General features: G+C 68.0%; 2 protein-coding genes across 4 annotated transcripts; one reads left to right on the plus strand and one right to left on the minus strand.

Moving 5' to 3' along the window:
• The first annotated feature begins 30 nt into the window (after positions 1–30).
• DDX23 (DEAD-box helicase 23) lies at positions 31–6,507 on the plus strand. Of its 2 annotated transcripts, none has more exons than XM_066207431.1 (17): positions 31–107; positions 672–874; positions 983–1,081; positions 1,194–1,290; positions 1,382–1,447; positions 1,959–2,097; positions 2,177–2,310; positions 2,384–2,496; positions 2,589–2,732; positions 3,143–3,368; positions 3,475–3,620; positions 3,808–3,985; positions 4,066–4,308; positions 4,830–4,981; positions 5,094–5,202; positions 5,301–5,475; positions 5,929–6,507. In XM_066207431.1, the coding sequence occupies exons 2-17, from the start codon at positions 672–674 to the stop codon at positions 6,150–6,152; spliced, it is 2,448 nt and encodes an 815-aa protein (XP_066063528.1). In that variant the 5' UTR covers positions 31–107; the 3' UTR covers positions 6,153–6,507. The 2 variants fall into 2 exon arrangements, with proteins under 2 accessions (XP_066063528.1, XP_066063529.1); XM_066207432.1 differs by having other exon boundaries at positions 2,180–2,310.
• Positions 6,508–6,704: 197 nt separating this feature from the next.
• CACNB3 (calcium voltage-gated channel auxiliary subunit beta 3) lies at positions 6,705–13,545 on the minus strand. 2 transcript variants are annotated; one of them, XM_066207468.1, is made up of 14 exons: positions 13,463–13,545; positions 13,221–13,313; positions 10,379–10,501; positions 10,174–10,296; positions 9,982–10,097; positions 9,851–9,915; positions 9,740–9,759; positions 9,420–9,500; positions 9,166–9,224; positions 8,980–9,089; positions 8,742–8,893; positions 8,570–8,665; positions 8,333–8,482; positions 6,705–7,852 (listed from the first exon to the last, which is right to left on the minus strand). In XM_066207468.1, exons 1-14 carry the CDS (start codon positions 13,502–13,504, stop codon positions 7,568–7,570), a joined length of 1,515 nt encoding a protein of 504 aa, XP_066063565.1. In that variant the 5' UTR covers positions 13,505–13,545; the 3' UTR covers positions 6,705–7,567. The 2 variants fall into 2 exon arrangements, with proteins under 2 accessions (XP_066063565.1, XP_066063564.1); XM_066207467.1 differs by lacking the exons at positions 13,221–13,313; positions 13,463–13,545 and adding an exon at positions 11,575–11,682.
• Between the last annotated feature and the right edge of the window lie 857 nt (positions 13,546–14,402).

Raw genomic sequence — 14,402 nt, forward strand, 5'->3', positions numbered from 1 at the left:
CGAGGGCTGCCGGGAGCTGTGGTCCCGTGCCGTCCCGGCGTGCCCTGCGGGCCCGGCAGACATGGCGGCGGCGGCAGAGCGACGGCGCTAAACCCGGGACTGCGGCGGTGAGCGGGGACCGGCGGGAGCGAGCGGGGGGCATTGCAGGAACACGCGGGGGACCTCCTCGGGGCCCAGGGACTGGAAAGCTCTGCTGCCGTGGCACCGGGCGGAGCCCCGGTACTGGGCACCGGAGCAGGGCCTGGAGCGCCGTTGCGCCGCGTCCCCCGGGCCTCCCGGGTCCCTTTCGGTGTCCCCCGGGTCTCCCTGTGCCCTCTCGGGGTCCCCTCTTCCCTCTTCGTTCCCTCCTCGAGGTCCCCTAGCCCTTCCTGCTCCTTCTTGGGGTTCCTCTGTGCCCTCCCGGGGGTCCCCCAGGCCTCCCCACTCCCTCCTGAGGGGCCCTTGGCACTCTCCCCGGGTTCCCCACCTCTCCCTGCTGCTCTTTGGCGTCTGTCTCTCCCCTCCCCGGGTCCTTCAGCCTCTCCCCATTTCCTCCCGGGTGTCTTTTGGACCTCCCCACGCCTTTTTGGGGTTCTTGTGCGGTTCCCCCCTGGGTCGTAGAACCCTTCTCTCTCCCTCCTGGGTCCCTTCCCGGGTCCTCCTGCAGCCCCCGCTCTGACCCCTCCCCACAGATGGCCGGAGAACTGACGGACAAGAAGGAGCGGGATGCATCCCCTGTGAAGGAAGAGAGGAAACGTTCCCGCTCCCCTGACCGGGAGAGGGAGCGGGAGCGGGACCGCAAGGGCTCCCCGGCCAAGGACCGGAAGCGGCACCGATCCCGGGACCGGCGACGGAGCCGCTCGCGCTCCCGGTCCCGCTCCAAGTCCGCAGAGAGGTGAGGCGGGTCCGGGGGCTCCCTGGGTTTTTGGGAAGAGCTTTGACGGCCTCACAGAGGGTGATTGAGGGCTCTGGGGTGATGCTGTGATCCCCTCCCGTTCCTCAGGGACCGGCGGCACAAGGAGCGGGACCGTGACCGCGGCAAGAAGGAGCGGGACAGGGACAAGGATGGGCACCGGAGGGACAAGGACAGGAAGCGATCCAGGTGGGTGCTGCAGCTTTTATCAGGAGTTCCTGCTCTCCCCTGAACCCCCTGGAGGTTGGAGATCCCTCAGGGCTGTGTCAGGTGTCTTATTCCGTGCTGTTTTCTTTGGAAGCTTGTCCCCAGGGAGGGGGAAGGACTCCAAGTCTCGGAAGGATCGGGATGCGCGGAAAGCAGAGGAAGAGGAGGAGAATGCCCTGAAGAAGGAGAAGGTGAGGAAGGGTTGGATGGGGTTTGGCTGGGAGTGGCTCCAGGGGGATCCAGGTCTCTGGGAGTGCTGCTGACATCTAGCCTCACTTCCAGGCGCAGCCGCTGTCCTTGGAGGAGCTGCTGGCAAAGAAGAAGGCAGAAGAGGAGGCAGAAGCCAAGGTGGGAGCAGGAACAGGAGCCTCTTCTCTCTGCTGGGGGTGTGGATGTTTGCAGGGACACCGCAGAGGGGACCCCAGGAGGGAACAAGGAGGGTTGAGAAACTTGGGGATGCAGAGGGACCCCAGAAGGAAGCAGGGGAGTGCCAGGGGACACCAGGAGGGATCATGGGATGGAGAAGGGAGGGCTGGAGGTGTTGGGAGGGTACAGGGCAGGTGGGCCGGGGAGGGCATATGAGACACAGGAGGGAGAGGGGAGGCCTGGAGGATGCCCAGGAGGGAATGGGGAGGACTGATGAACCCACTGCAGGGCACAGAGGGACCCTAAGAGGGAAAGGAGGGCTGGGGGACACAGAGCAAAGAGACCCCTGGGAGGGAGTGGAGAGGTCTGGGGGAGCCAGGGAGGGAGAAGGGAGGCCTCGGGGCCCTGGGAAGGAGCAGAGAAGGCTGAGGGGTCCCCCAGCAGCATGGGGGTGGCAGCCAGGCCCAGTGTGACACTGCCTCTCCTATCCCAGCCCAAGTTCCTGTCCAAGGCCGAGCGGGAGGCTGAGGCGCTGCGGCGGCGGCAGCAGGAGGTGGAGGAGCGGCAGCGGCTGCTGGAGGAGGAGAGGAAGAAGAGGAAACAATTCCAGGAGATGGGCAGGAAGATGCTGGGTAAGGGCTCATCCCTGGAGCCCCCAGCTCAGCCCTCAGAGGGTGGGTGCTGGCTCTGAGCTCCTTCCCTGCTCCCCAGAAGACCCCCAGGAGCGCGAGCGTCGGGAGCGCCGGGAGCGCATGGAGCGGGAGACCAACGGCACCGAGGATGAGGAGGGCAGGCAGAAGATCCGGGAGGAGAAGGACAAGAGCAAAGAGCTCCACGCCATCAAGGTGGGGCTGGGGACTGCCCTGGGGGGCTGGGGAGAGAGGATGGAGGGGTCCCACTGAGCCCGGGGTCCTGCAGGAGCGGTACCTGGGCGGGGTGAAGAAGCGCCGGCGCACGCGGCACCTCAACGACCGCAAGTTCGTGTTCGAGTGGGACGCGTCGGAGGACACGTCCATCGACTACAACCCCCTGTGAGTGCTGGGGCGCCCCCAGGGCTGGGGGTGTCCCTGTGGGGTGCAAGGCAGCCCCCAGCCCTGCTCCTGACGCTCCCACCCTGCTCCAGGTACAAGGAGAGGCACCAGGTGCAGCTGCTGGGCCGCGGCTTCATCGCCGGCATCGACCTGAAGCAACAGAAACGGGAGCAGTCGCGGTTCTACGGGGACCTGATGGAGAAGAGGCGGACGCTGGAGGAGAAGGAGCAGGAGGAGTGAGGTTTTGGGGAAGTTGGGAAGGTGCTGAGGGGTGTATGGGGGCTTGGCTGGCTTAGTTTGGCTGGGATGTGGAGCTGGGCTGTAGCAGTTCCAGCAGGAAATTGGCAGGAGGGTTCTAGAAGCACAGGGTGAGCCCTGTCCCTTTCTCTTTCCCCTTCCTCACCTTCTTTGCTCCCTTTTGTAATCCCTTTCCTTGCCTTGCCCTCATCACCCTCCTTTATCCCTCTGTTCTTGTCCTGATTTCTCCCATCCCATTTCCCCCATTCCCTTTTCCTTTATTGTATTTTCCCTATTCTGTTTTCCCCATTCCCTTTTCCCTCATCCCCTTTCCCCCATCTCTCTCCCTTTTCCTCATTCCCTTTTCCCTGAAACCCCTTTCCCCCATCCCTTCCCTCCCTCCGGCCAGGGCGCGACTGCGGAAGCTGCGGAAGAAAGAGGCCAAGCAGCGCTGGGATGACCGACACTGGTCCCAGAAGAAGCTGGACGAGATGACAGACAGGGACTGGCGCATCTTCCGTGAGGATTACAGCATCACCACCAAGGGGGGCAAGATCCCAAATCCCATCCGCTCCTGGAAGGACTCCTCCCTGCCCCCCCACATCCTGGAGGTCATTGACAAGTGTGGATACAAGGTGGGCACGGAGAGGAGGACCTGGGGAGGGGGAAAAAGGGCTCGTCAGGGATTCAGAGAGGGGGAACAGGGGAAGTTCTGCTCCCAACCTGCTCCTCCCCCGGCAGGAGCCGACCCCGATCCAGCGCCAGGCCATCCCCATCGGGCTGCAGAACCGGGACATCATCGGCGTGGCCGAGACCGGCAGCGGCAAGACAGCGGCGTTCCTGATCCCACTGCTCGTGTGGATCACCACCCTCCCCAAAATCGACCGGTGCGGGGACACTGCCCAGGGGACGGGGTGGAGTGGTAGGGTGACACTGCAGAGGGGTCAGGATAGAGTGGCACTGTGGAGGTCTCAGGATGGGGTGACAGGGTGACATGGTGGAGGGGATAGGGTCACACCTGAGGGTACACATGTGGCACTATGGGTGACACAACCATTTCCTGCCACGCTGCAGCATCGAGGAGTCAGACCAGGGGCCCTACGCCATCATCCTGGCCCCCACGCGTGAGCTGGCGCAGCAGATTGAGGAGGAAACCATCAAATTTGGGAAACCCTTGGGCATCCGCACGGTGGCCGTGATCGGCGGCATCTCCCGCGAGGACCAGGGCTTCCGCCTCCGCATGGGCTGCGAGGTGAGTGGGGGGAACTTGGGGGGTCCCAGGGGGGCGGCTCAACCCCGGGCTGCTCCCACCAACCCCCCCACGTCCCCCAGATCGTCATCGCCACGCCGGGCCGGCTCATCGACGTGCTGGAGAACCGGTACCTGGTGCTGAGCCGCTGCACCTACGTGGTGCTGGACGAGGCCGATCGCATGATCGACATGGGCTTCGAGCCCGACGTGCAGAAGATCCTGGAGCACATGCCCGTCACCAACCAGAAACCCGACACTGACGAGGCCGAGGACCCCGAGAAGATGTTGGCTAACTTCGAGTCTGGGAAGCACAAGTACAGACAGGTGGGTGTGGCCTGGGAGGGGCTCCGTGGCGTAGGGAGGGACAATTTGGGCTTTTGGGGAAGGGGTTGAGGGAATGGGAGTCGCGTTTCTGCTCTGTGGAGGAAAGTTCCTGCCCCACAGTGGACATTCCTGCCCCGTGAGAGGACATTTTTACCCCGTGGGGGGCATTTCTGCTCTGTGGGGGACAATCCTGCCCCTCAGGGAAAGGTCCTGCCCCACAGGAAGATGTGGCTGCTCCATGGGTAATGTTCCTGCTCCATAAGGGGGTCATTTGTAGCCTTCTGGGGTCGTTCCTACCTTATTGAGGGTTGCTTCTGCTCCATGGGGGATGTCCCTGCCCCACTGGGGTTGTTCCTATTTCACTGGGAGATGGAGGGGGAACATTCCTGCCCCATCAGAGTCATTTCTACCTTAGTGTGGGATGTGCCTACCCCATGGGGGATGATCCCAGCCACACCAGGGTCATTCCTTCTTCATGGGGCGGGGGCATTCCCACCTCACGGGACCCCATTCCCTTGCAGACTGTCATGTTCACGGCCACCATGCCACCAGCAGTGGAGCGCCTGGCCCGCAGTTACCTCCGGCGCCCGGCCGTGGTCTACATCGGCTCTGCTGGCAAACCCCACGAGAGGGTGGAGCAGAAGGTTTTCCTCATGTCCGAGTCCGAGAAGAGGTGAGCAGCACAGGGTTTGGAGGTGGCCTCGGCTTGGAGGGTGAAGGGGGACTCCGCAGGGTACTTCAGCATCTCTTTGCCCAACTCTCTTCCTCCTTTTTCTCCTCTACAGGAAGAAGCTCTTGGCCATCCTGGAACAGGGCTTCGACCCACCCATCATCATCTTTGTCAACCAGAAGAAGGGCTGCGATGTGCTGGCCAAGTCCCTGGAGAAGATGGGGGTGAGTCTGGGCTTGGGGGCTCACCCTGAACCCTGTCTTCCTCATCCCCAAGTGGGGACGCTGTGATGTGCCCCCCGTTGACCCCCTTTTTCCCACAGTACAATGCCTGCACCCTGCACGGTGGGAAGGGCCAGGAGCAGCGAGAGTTTGCCCTCTCCAACCTCAAGGCCGGGGCCAAGGACATCCTGGTGGCAACGGACGTGGCCGGACGTGGTATCGACATCCACGACGTCTCCATGGTGGTCAACTACGACATGGCCAAGAACATCGAGGGTGAGGCTGGGGGGCACTGAGGGGCTGCCTGGGCCGGTGGGGCTGTGGGGGAGTGCTTGGCCCTGGTGTTACCAGCACTGGAGGGGCTTGGGGGGCTTGCCCAGCCCTCGTGCTGCCACACTGAAGAGGCTGTGAGGTTGCCCAGCCTTGGTACAGGGTGTGCAGGGGGTGCCTGGCCCTGGTACTGCCCTCACCAAGGGGGGTGCAGAGGTGCCCAGAGGTGTTCTTGGGGTGGAGGGGGTGCCCAGCCCCAGTGCTGCCTGTACCAGGGGCATGGGGGGGTTCCTGGCTTTGGTTCTTGTGGCTGGGGGACTGCCCAGCCCTGGTGCTGCCGCACCCAGGCGGCTGTAGGGTGTCTGACCCTGATACTGGGAGTGCAGGGGGGGCTGCAGGGAGTGCCCAGCCCTGGTGCTGCCCACACTGAGCAGCCCTTCATTTCCCCCCCACCCCCAGATTACATCCACCGCATTGGGCGGACGGGCCGAGCAGGGAAGAGCGGTGTGGCTATCACCTTCCTCACCAAGGAGGATTCCACGGTATTCTACGACCTCAAACAGGCCATCCTGGAGAGCCCCGTGTCCTCCTGCCCCCCCGAGCTGGCCAACCACCCCGATGCCCAGCACAAGCCAGGCACCATCCTCACCAAGAAGCGGCGGGAGGAGACCATCTTCGCCTGAGGCCCCACTGGCCCCTCTTCGTCACCCCTCTGGGGACAACAGGACCAGCAAGGCTGCCAGGACTGATCTGGCTGTTCTTTTCCCAGTTCCTTGTGCAACCCAAGGACTGCCCACATGCAGAGACTGGGTCTGGGATTATCCCAAAATCCCCCTGTTCTCTCAGTCCCCCTCCCCACTTTCCCCATGGAGCAGAGGAAATGCTGGAAGCTGTTTGGGGGCCGGTCCTGCCCTGCAGCCAGGGCAGGGGTGTTTTTTGGGCTGTCCTGGGAACTGTCTGCACTTCATCCTTTGGGTTTTTGGGAGTTTTTTTGTAGCTAAAGTTCCAGGCTGCAGGAATAAACCGGCAGCGGCGTTACCAGCGTCGCCTCCTCGTCCTCTCCCTTCCCTGGGTGCTATTGCCCAGCCCCTGGGTGCCACTTCCCACGGAGACAGAAGCCAGCAGTGCCCAAAAGGAGCACTTTTGAGGTGCTCAGCACCCACCAGCACCGTCCCTTTTCCCCTCAGACCACGTCCCCCACGTCCCCTCCACAGACACGGACACCGGCACCTCTGAGCACTCGTGTGTTTCTGAAACCAATTACAGGGAAATCAGTGCTTTCTACAAAAGAAATTATAACAAATCTGTGGCTCCCACCCCGTGCCCCCCCCTCCCCACCAGTAATGGCCCCGGGGGGGGGCTCAGCCCACGCCAGGACCCCCGGCCGAGGGCAGTGGGCGCTGTATTTACAGGACTCTGTGGTGACGTGCGGTGACAGCATGGGCAGGGGGACATGGGGTTTGGGGCAGTGGGTGCAAGCGTGGAGCAGCCCCCCACAGCCCGTGCAGCCCCCCCACTCTGTCCTCCCCAGCCCGGGGGCAGGAGGGGTGTGGCTGCGGTGGCCGGGGCGGGGGGAATCGGTGCAGAGCGAAGCGAGTGGTGTGACCCACTCCTCCCGGGGGTCCCATGCAGGGGTGAGGAGGGGGCAGGCCAGGTCCCGGGGATGAGCAGGCACCTTCCTTTTCTTCCTCGGGGCTGTGCGGGGTGGGGGACGCTGCTACAACTGCCCCGCCTCCTTACCTCCCCTTTTCTGGAGGGGGGGCACCCACTCTCCATTGGCAGCTGCCCTGCAGAGAATGAACCAGCCTGTGATGCAGGGCCCGGGGTGGGGACACTGAGGCAGGGCGAAGGCGTGTGTCTGTCCCCGGGTTCCCCAGAACTTTGGCGGGGAGTCCCAGGGCATCCTGGCCGCCGGCCCTCCCCTCCCCGCGCTGTGCTTATGGCTGAAGTCGTGCCCGGGGGCCCGGGCGAGAGGAAGCTGCCGGTGCGGAGTTCGATTGTCTGAGCACCCCCAGCGCGGGGCTGGGGCGAGGCGGGGAGCGCCCGGGGTTTGGGGAGGGGCCGGTTCCCAGCCGTGCCCCCCCCCCCTTCCCCACCCCTAATAGCTGTCCTTGGCCCAGGGCCGGCTGCGCTGCCAGTTCCTGTCATGGTTGCGCTCGCTCGGGCGCTCCGGCGTGCCGGGACCGCTGCCGTGGTGCCGGTGGGGCTGGTACAGGTCGGGGTAGGGGTCCCCGTACTCCTCCTCCTCCTCCAGGTGCCGCGAGCTGCGCTGGGATGTGGCCCCCCAAGGCTGGGGCGAGGTGTCCCCCGCTTCATCCGACGGCATCAGGCTGTCGTGCTCCAGCGGCGAGTGCTCGCCCCGCTCCCCCAGCAGCTGCTGGCTCTGCGGGCAGGGAGAGGCTGCGGGGCCGGCGCGGTGGGGGCTGCGTGTGCCCCTCCGCCGGCCCTGGCAGCCTGTGCTGGGTCCCCGTGGGAAGCAGGGAGGGGGCTTTGTGTCCCCCACCCCGTCTGTGCACCCCTGTGCCAACAGTCCATAGGGAGCGGGGAGGGGGCTGGGGAGCCGCGTGTCCCCTCCAGCCTGGACACCCCAGTGCTGGTCCCCGTGAGGAGCACATAACGGGGCTGTGTGTCCCCAATTCTGACCTGTGCACCCCCCACCCTGTCCTGTGGACCCCTGTGCCAAGTGCCCGTGGGGAGCAAGGGCGGGGGCTGTGAGGACAGTGTGGGGGGCTCTGTGGCCTCCTTGGCCTCAGCACCCCTGTGCTGAGTCCCCATGGGGACAGTGGGGGATTGTGTGTCCCCCCCACGCCCTCCCCTGTGTGGCAGTTGCCACTGGGGAGCAGGGAGGGGACCGTGGGGTTACCTGCAGGCCTGGGAGTCCGGTGGGCGAGGGGACAGCGTGGGGGGCGTGTGGCGGGTGGTGCGTGGCACGCCAGTAAACCTCCAGGTACTCGGCCAAGTGCTCACAGGCATCCTCCAGCTGGTTCTCATCCAGGATCACATCAAAGAGCTCCTGGGGGGGGGGGGTGGGTGAGAGGGGTCAGGGAGGGCTCCGGGTTCCCCCCAGGTATCCCCAGGACAGGGGGACAGGCTGGCTCACCGGGGGACACTGCACCAGCTTGTCGGCTGCCATCATCTGCACATTGAGGTGCTTCACCTGGGACTTGCCCCTGGACTTGATGAGCCGCTGCAAGACCTGGGGAGGGGACAGGGGAGTGACAGCACTACGGGGGACAGCCAGGACCGCCCCCAGAGCCGTGGTCACCCCTCACCTTGGGGGAGGACACCTTGACGTAGACGATGATGGGTGCCAGGGAGGTCTTGGCCAGCTGGGCTGGGTGGTTGATGGTGTCAGCGTCCAGCACCACCAGCTGCAGGGACTTGGCCAGCTCAAAGATGCGTTCAATCTCACTCTGCACCTCAGCTAGGGTGACACGAGGTGGGTCGTGTCAGGCTGGGCTGGCCCAGGGAGGGGGTCCCTGCACCCCCAGGCTGAGCCTGGCCCCTCACCAATGCTGGAGCGGGTGGTGGAGCGCTCCAGGATCGCCTGCTTGCCCAGGTTGTTGAGGATGGAGCGCTTGGCCAGGGACAGGTCAGCTGTGATGTGGGTGATGGAGATCCTGGGGAGCACAGGGACACAGTGGGCACCTGCAGGCCGTGGGAGGAGGGGGGTTCTGGGTGGGGTGGTGGTCTCACCTGCCATCGAATCTGTGCTTGAGGAAGTCGAAGAGGGCTTTCTGCATCATGTCGGTGACCTGCCGTGGGGCCGCCAGCCCGGTGAGCCACGGCAGATGGCACCGGCAGGGAGGTGGCAGCTGCTCAGCACCCTGCCAGCCGCCCTGGGCCCCACCATCTGCCCGCTGCCAGCACACGGTGGGCAGGGAAGGGACAAAGGCCACAGGCCACCCCCCTGAGGGCACGACGAGACCACCCTGCATCCCCCCCCATACCTCATATCCTTTCAGTGAGGGCCCCACCAGCACCACGGGCCGCATGGAGGGGACCACGTCGTAGGGTGGGATGTGCTGCGTCTGCAGGGGTACACGGGGGTGTGTCAGTGCCCTGTGCTCCCACCCCCAGCCAGGAAGGGGTCAACGAGCCCATTCCAGAGAGTCACGGCATCCTGGAGCCCTCCCAGCCCCATAACCCAGGAGAAGAGGGGGGGTCTCTGCTCCCAGCCCACCCCAGAAACAGCCGCTATTGGCCCTGCCTGCAGCCCCCTCCCCACCCACCCCCCTGCCCAGGGCACAGCCCTGCGCCTGGGACTCACCTGCTTCTGCTTCTGCTTGGCTTGGGGAAAGAAGAGACAGAGGTTGGTGACAGTAAAGTGGGGACCCTCTCAGGAAGCCCCTGATTCCCCTGGGCCAAGATCTGCCCTTACCTAAGGAGGGGGGAGGCGATCGCCGGCTCCCGCTGTCGCCGAGGCCCGAGGCATTGCCAGCTCTCCTAGGGAAGAAGGGGGTGAGCGAGTGTTGGGGGTCCCAGAGTGGGGCCAGGGGGTCCCATCCCTACCTGGCTTTCTGCTCCTGCTTGAGCCTCATGGCTTCCAGGCGCTGGGGGCTGGGGATGAAGGCGATGTCCCCCCCCTCCTTCACTAGGCGCCCGATCCACCAGTCATTGCTGTATTTCTGGGTGAGGACAGGGCAGAGGTGAGACCAGGGGATGTCCCTGGCCCTGAACAGAGCCCCCAGCACCCCAGCTGACCTCCTTGATGTGCAGGAAATCTTTGGCTTCGAAGTTAATGGCGGCTCCCTGCACTGGGCACTCCTCATCCAGCGCCCCACAGTAGCTGACATTGGTGCGCACAGCGAAGGCGACCGGCTTGTGCTAGGGGTTTTTGGGGGTGATCAGCACCCCCGGGCCCTGGCAGCAGCCCCGGGCCATGCCCTGGGTGTCTCCCCATCCATACCTTGGCCCTCTCGAGCTGCTGCTGAGCCTGGCTCTCCACCTCGCGACGGGCGCCCTCACGGTCCTCTTCCAGGGACACGTCGGAGTCCAGGGATGGGCGGCTGGTGTAGGAGTCCGCCGAGCCCTGGGGGAACGGGGAGGAGTGCCGGGGGGCTGCGAGGGGAACCCCCACAAAGAGGGACCTCGTGCTGAGCCTCGGGAGGGGACCCTACTGACCCGCCTCCAGCTCTCGGGGGTCCAGGGTGGCATCAAGCCGGGTGTGGCAGGTGGCATCACCCAGCACAGCCGCCCTAGGGGGGCAGCCCCCACGTGCTGGGGGAGTTATGGGTGAGACCCCCGCAGCCCCAGGGATGGGGACATGACCCCTGTCACCCTGAGAAGTGGATCTTGCCCCTGCCGCCCCCCCACCGTGGGGTCCTCAGCCCAGCACCCCGACTCCCCCTCCCCGCCGCGCCGCTATTTACCCACCGCCCGCTGCGCCTAGAACAGGCGCAGAAGCTGCGGTGAAATATTTATAGGTCCCTGGATGTGGCTGAGCCCCCCCCCGCGCCTCGAGGCCCCCCGGGCCCTGCCGGGCTGAGCTCAGCGCCGCTGCCCAGCACCGCCCCCCCGCTAACCTGCACATCCCTCCCCGCTCACACCGGGGGGAGCCCGGACACCCCCTCCGGCCCCCCCCGCGGGCAATATGGTTGCCCAGCACGGCCCCCCCCAACATGGCCTCCCCAGCACGGCCCCCCAGCATCGTCACCGCGCCCCGAGCATCCTCCACCCCCCAGCATCCCCAGGATGGCTCCGCAGCGTTCCAGCGCGGCCCCTCAGTACGACACCCCCATCATGCCCAGTGAGGCCCTCCAGTACAGCATCTCCAGTCCCCCCATCATGCAAGGACCCCCCCCCCCCCCCATGCAACCCCCCCGGCCTGGAGCATCGGCCCCCGCGGGGCCCCCGGTATCGGGATTCTCTTCCCACCTCGTCCCGGCGGTACCTGCCGGGGGGGGGGGCGAGAGCGGTGGCGGCGGCGGCGAGGAACAAAGGGCCGGGGGGCGGCACAGCACCCCCCCCGCACCGGGCACGGATCCCCGAGGCACAATCCCCTCGTGCGCCATCATCACCCGGGGGGCGCAGCTCCCCCCCAAACCCACGGCCGCCCCCCGCGCACGGTCCCCCTGATAGCGCGGCCGGTACCGGAGCCGGTACCTCGTTGAGCAGGAAGGTAGCGCTGGAGTCAGAAAACGACATAGACGGGGCGAGCCGAGCCGAGCCGCCCGCGCCCCCCCCCGCCCCGCTCCACCGGCACCGGCTCCGGTTCCGGCTGCGGCTCGGGCTCCGGCTGGCCCTGCCCGCTCCGCCGCCACCGCCCCTCCCCGCCCCTCCCCGCCCCCGCCTCCCACCGCCCCCCCGGGGCGCACGGAGCCGCCCCCGCCGCTCAGTCCAGGGGGGGTGGGGGTGTGTGTGTGTGTTGGGGGTCGCCGTTCCCCCTTCCCGGTGCTGGCGGGGGATTCCGGCTCCTCTCCGGTGGGGGCCGCGGGGGGGGGCTGCGCTGGCAGCCGGGAGTCCCGAGCGGTCCCGGTGAGCTGCACCCGGACGGGTCACCGGCGCCGCTCCCGGCGGTCCGGGGTGGGGGGGATAGTTTGCTAAGAGATCTCTGGGTGAGAGGGGAGTCCCGGGGCAGCGGCGGAGGGGCTGTGCAGCCTCCCGCAGCGCGCAGCTCGGGGGTCCGGGGCGGCGGCGGGGGAGTCCCGGTGGGTACCTCCATGCTCCGGTGCAGCGGCTCCGGTCCTGCCCCGAGCCGGCAGCAGCCCCGTCTGCAGGGCGAGCCCTGCGGCGGGGCCGGAGCCGCTCCCGCCCCCCCGCCGCGCCCCCCCCCCCCCCCCGCCCCCGAGAAGGGGGGCAGCAACGGGCCCCGGGGGACCGGGCCGGCCCGCCCCGTTACCGTGCAGCGGGACGGGCCCGGGCGGGCCCGGCCCGGGACTGCTCACGGCCGGCCCGGGGACATCGGGGCAGCGCTCGGCGGGGTGGGGGCTTCGGACAGCGGCGGGACCGGCCGCGGACACCTGCACCGGGCACCAGGCATTGAGCACCGGCCCCGGTACCGGGCACATGGCGGGACCCAGCCGGGCCCTCTCCGAGGTGCTGAAGGGGCCGCGCCGGGTGCTGGGCCGGGTCGCGGGGTCCCTGGGGGTACCGGGGAGTGCCGGAACAGCAGGTGCTACCCCACGAGGGAAACGGGATGCTCGGGCCGCTCTGCGCCTCCTGGGGCCGCCCCGACAGGAACCCCCGCCCTCCGCGGGGCCTCCCCGGTACCGGCTCACCCGCCGGCGGCCGGGGAGGGGGCGCAGCTCGGAGCCGGAGGAAACAGAAGCACCGCTTGGGGGTGGCTGGGAGGTCCGTGCCTCTCCCCGGCAGCGCGAGGAGGCGGCCCGGTGCTGATTGAGGGAGCGGGAGGGGACCCCCGCGGCCTCTTCTACGGCCCCCCCCAGACCCGTTCCCCTTCCGCTGCCTCAGTTTCCCGGGGCCGCCCCCCACGCCGCAGTGCCGGTGCCCGCCGCCGGCCCGGCCCTGACGCAGCACTCGCTATTTTTAGCCGCGGGGAGCGGCTGTTGCGATGCCACCGGCACCCGGTGCCGGCGCCCAGCCCCGGTCCCGGGGGAGCGGCGGGGCGGAGGCGGGCCCCTAGCTCCCTCCAGTGCGGAGGTTGAGGTGGGAGATGCTCGGCCGCTCCCCGCTCCCCACCCCAGGTCCGTGCTTTAATGCGGAGCCGCAGCAGCGGCGGGCCCGGGGCTGGCGTGGCTGCCCCACCCCAGTGCCGGTGCCGGTGTCGGTGCCGGTGCCGGCCCGCTCACCTGCCTGCGGAGGATGCTGGAGGTGGTGTCGGACGAGGTGCTGCCGTCCGAGCGCTTGAAGCGGCTCTTGCGCTTCGGGAGCCTCCGGGGGCTCTGCGGCGAGAGCGGGCGGTGAGCACCGGGCAGCCCCGGGCGGCTCGGCCCCGCCGCGGCGCGGCCACCGGCGGCCCCCGGCTCTGCGGGCAGAACCGAACCGGGCCGCACGGGGTCCGCGACTGCCGGGAAGGCTCCGGTCTGCTCACCTGGAAGGAGCCGGAAGCGTCAGGCTGCGCCGGGGCGGACATCCCCGGCGGCACCCACCGGAGCCCCAGGGATGCCGGCGGGGCAGCCCCACACCGGACCGCGGCGCTCCGCGGGGAAGGGCCGCGCTGCCGCCACTGCCGCGCTCCGCATCACACGGGGCCGCCGGGGCGTCCCGGCCGTCCCCGCCCCCGCCTGCCCGCCCCCGCGCCCATCCCCGTGGCGACCGGTCCGCGCCCCCGCAGCTGGGCAGCCACCGGGAAGCACCGGGAGCGGACCCTGCCCACAACCCGCAGTGCTGCGGCGACCGGCCGCGCGGTACCGGGGAAAAGGAGCTCCCACGGAGCCGCCGCGGCCCTGCCCACGCGTGTGCGGGGATGCGGGAGCCCGAGCCCCTCCACCCGCATCCCACCGGGACGGCTCCCGCAGTCGCCGTGCCCCTTCCACAGTTGTTTTTTTTTTTTTTGCCACCCCCACGCGGGGCTATCATCCCCCCACGCGGGGTTACGCCCCTAAAGACCCCCGCGTGGGGCAGGAGGGGCCGTGGGGAGACGCAGCCCACCCACCCCCCCGCCCCGTGTCCCCGCCGTGCCCACGGTGGCCGCCGGTTCCGATGCTGCAGCATCACCGGACCGGAGGGGCAGAAGGGGACCGGGGGCCGGGAGTGGACGGGGAGCCCCACGGAGCCCCAGCATGGGCCCCCCCATCCCCCGCGCGGCGAGACTTCCGCGTGGGGCCGCAGGGACACGGCCCCGCCGGCGGCTCCTAATTAATGATTAATCAGCGCTCCCCGGGGCCCGACGCCGGGGCGGGGGGGGGGGGGGGGTGCGCGGCCCGGCGCCGCCGCTGCGGGGGAGGGAAGGGGGGGCACGGGGAGGTTCCGCCACGGGGGGAGGGCAGGGCCGGTCCCACGCTCACTCGTGGGGTACGGGGGGCCTGGGC

Source organism: Chamaea fasciata, unplaced genomic scaffold, assembly GCF_029207755.1.
Source record: "Chamaea fasciata isolate MVZ Bird 193981 ecotype frontalis unplaced genomic scaffold, bChaFas1.0.hap1 SCAF_41, whole genome shotgun sequence".
Classification (NCBI taxonomy): Eukaryota; Metazoa; Chordata; class Aves; order Passeriformes; family Sylviidae; genus Chamaea; species Chamaea fasciata.

Coding starts and splice junctions, on each gene's coding strand:
- DDX23 (XM_066207431.1), top strand. CDS start 672: ATGGCCGGAGAACTGACGGACAAGAAGGAGCGGGATGCATCCCCTGTG. Junction 2,098..2,176: donor GATGGGCAGGAAGATGCTGG/GTAAGGGCTCAT, acceptor CCTGCTCCCCAG/AAGACCCCCAGGAGCGCGAG. Junction 4,309..4,829: donor GGAAGCACAAGTACAGACAG/GTGGGTGTGGCC, acceptor ATTCCCTTGCAG/ACTGTCATGTTCACGGCCAC.
- CACNB3 (XM_066207468.1), bottom strand. CDS start 13,504: ATGTCCGCCCCGGCGCAGCCTGACGCTTCCGGCTCCTTCCAG. Junction 9,760..9,850: donor ATCGCCTCCCCCCTCCTTAG/GTAAGGGCAGAT, acceptor TCTTTCCCCAAG/CCAAGCAGAAGCAGAAGCAG. Junction 9,090..9,165: donor AAGCACAGATTCGATGGCAG/GTGAGACCACCA, acceptor TGTGCTCCCCAG/GATCTCCATCACCCACATCA.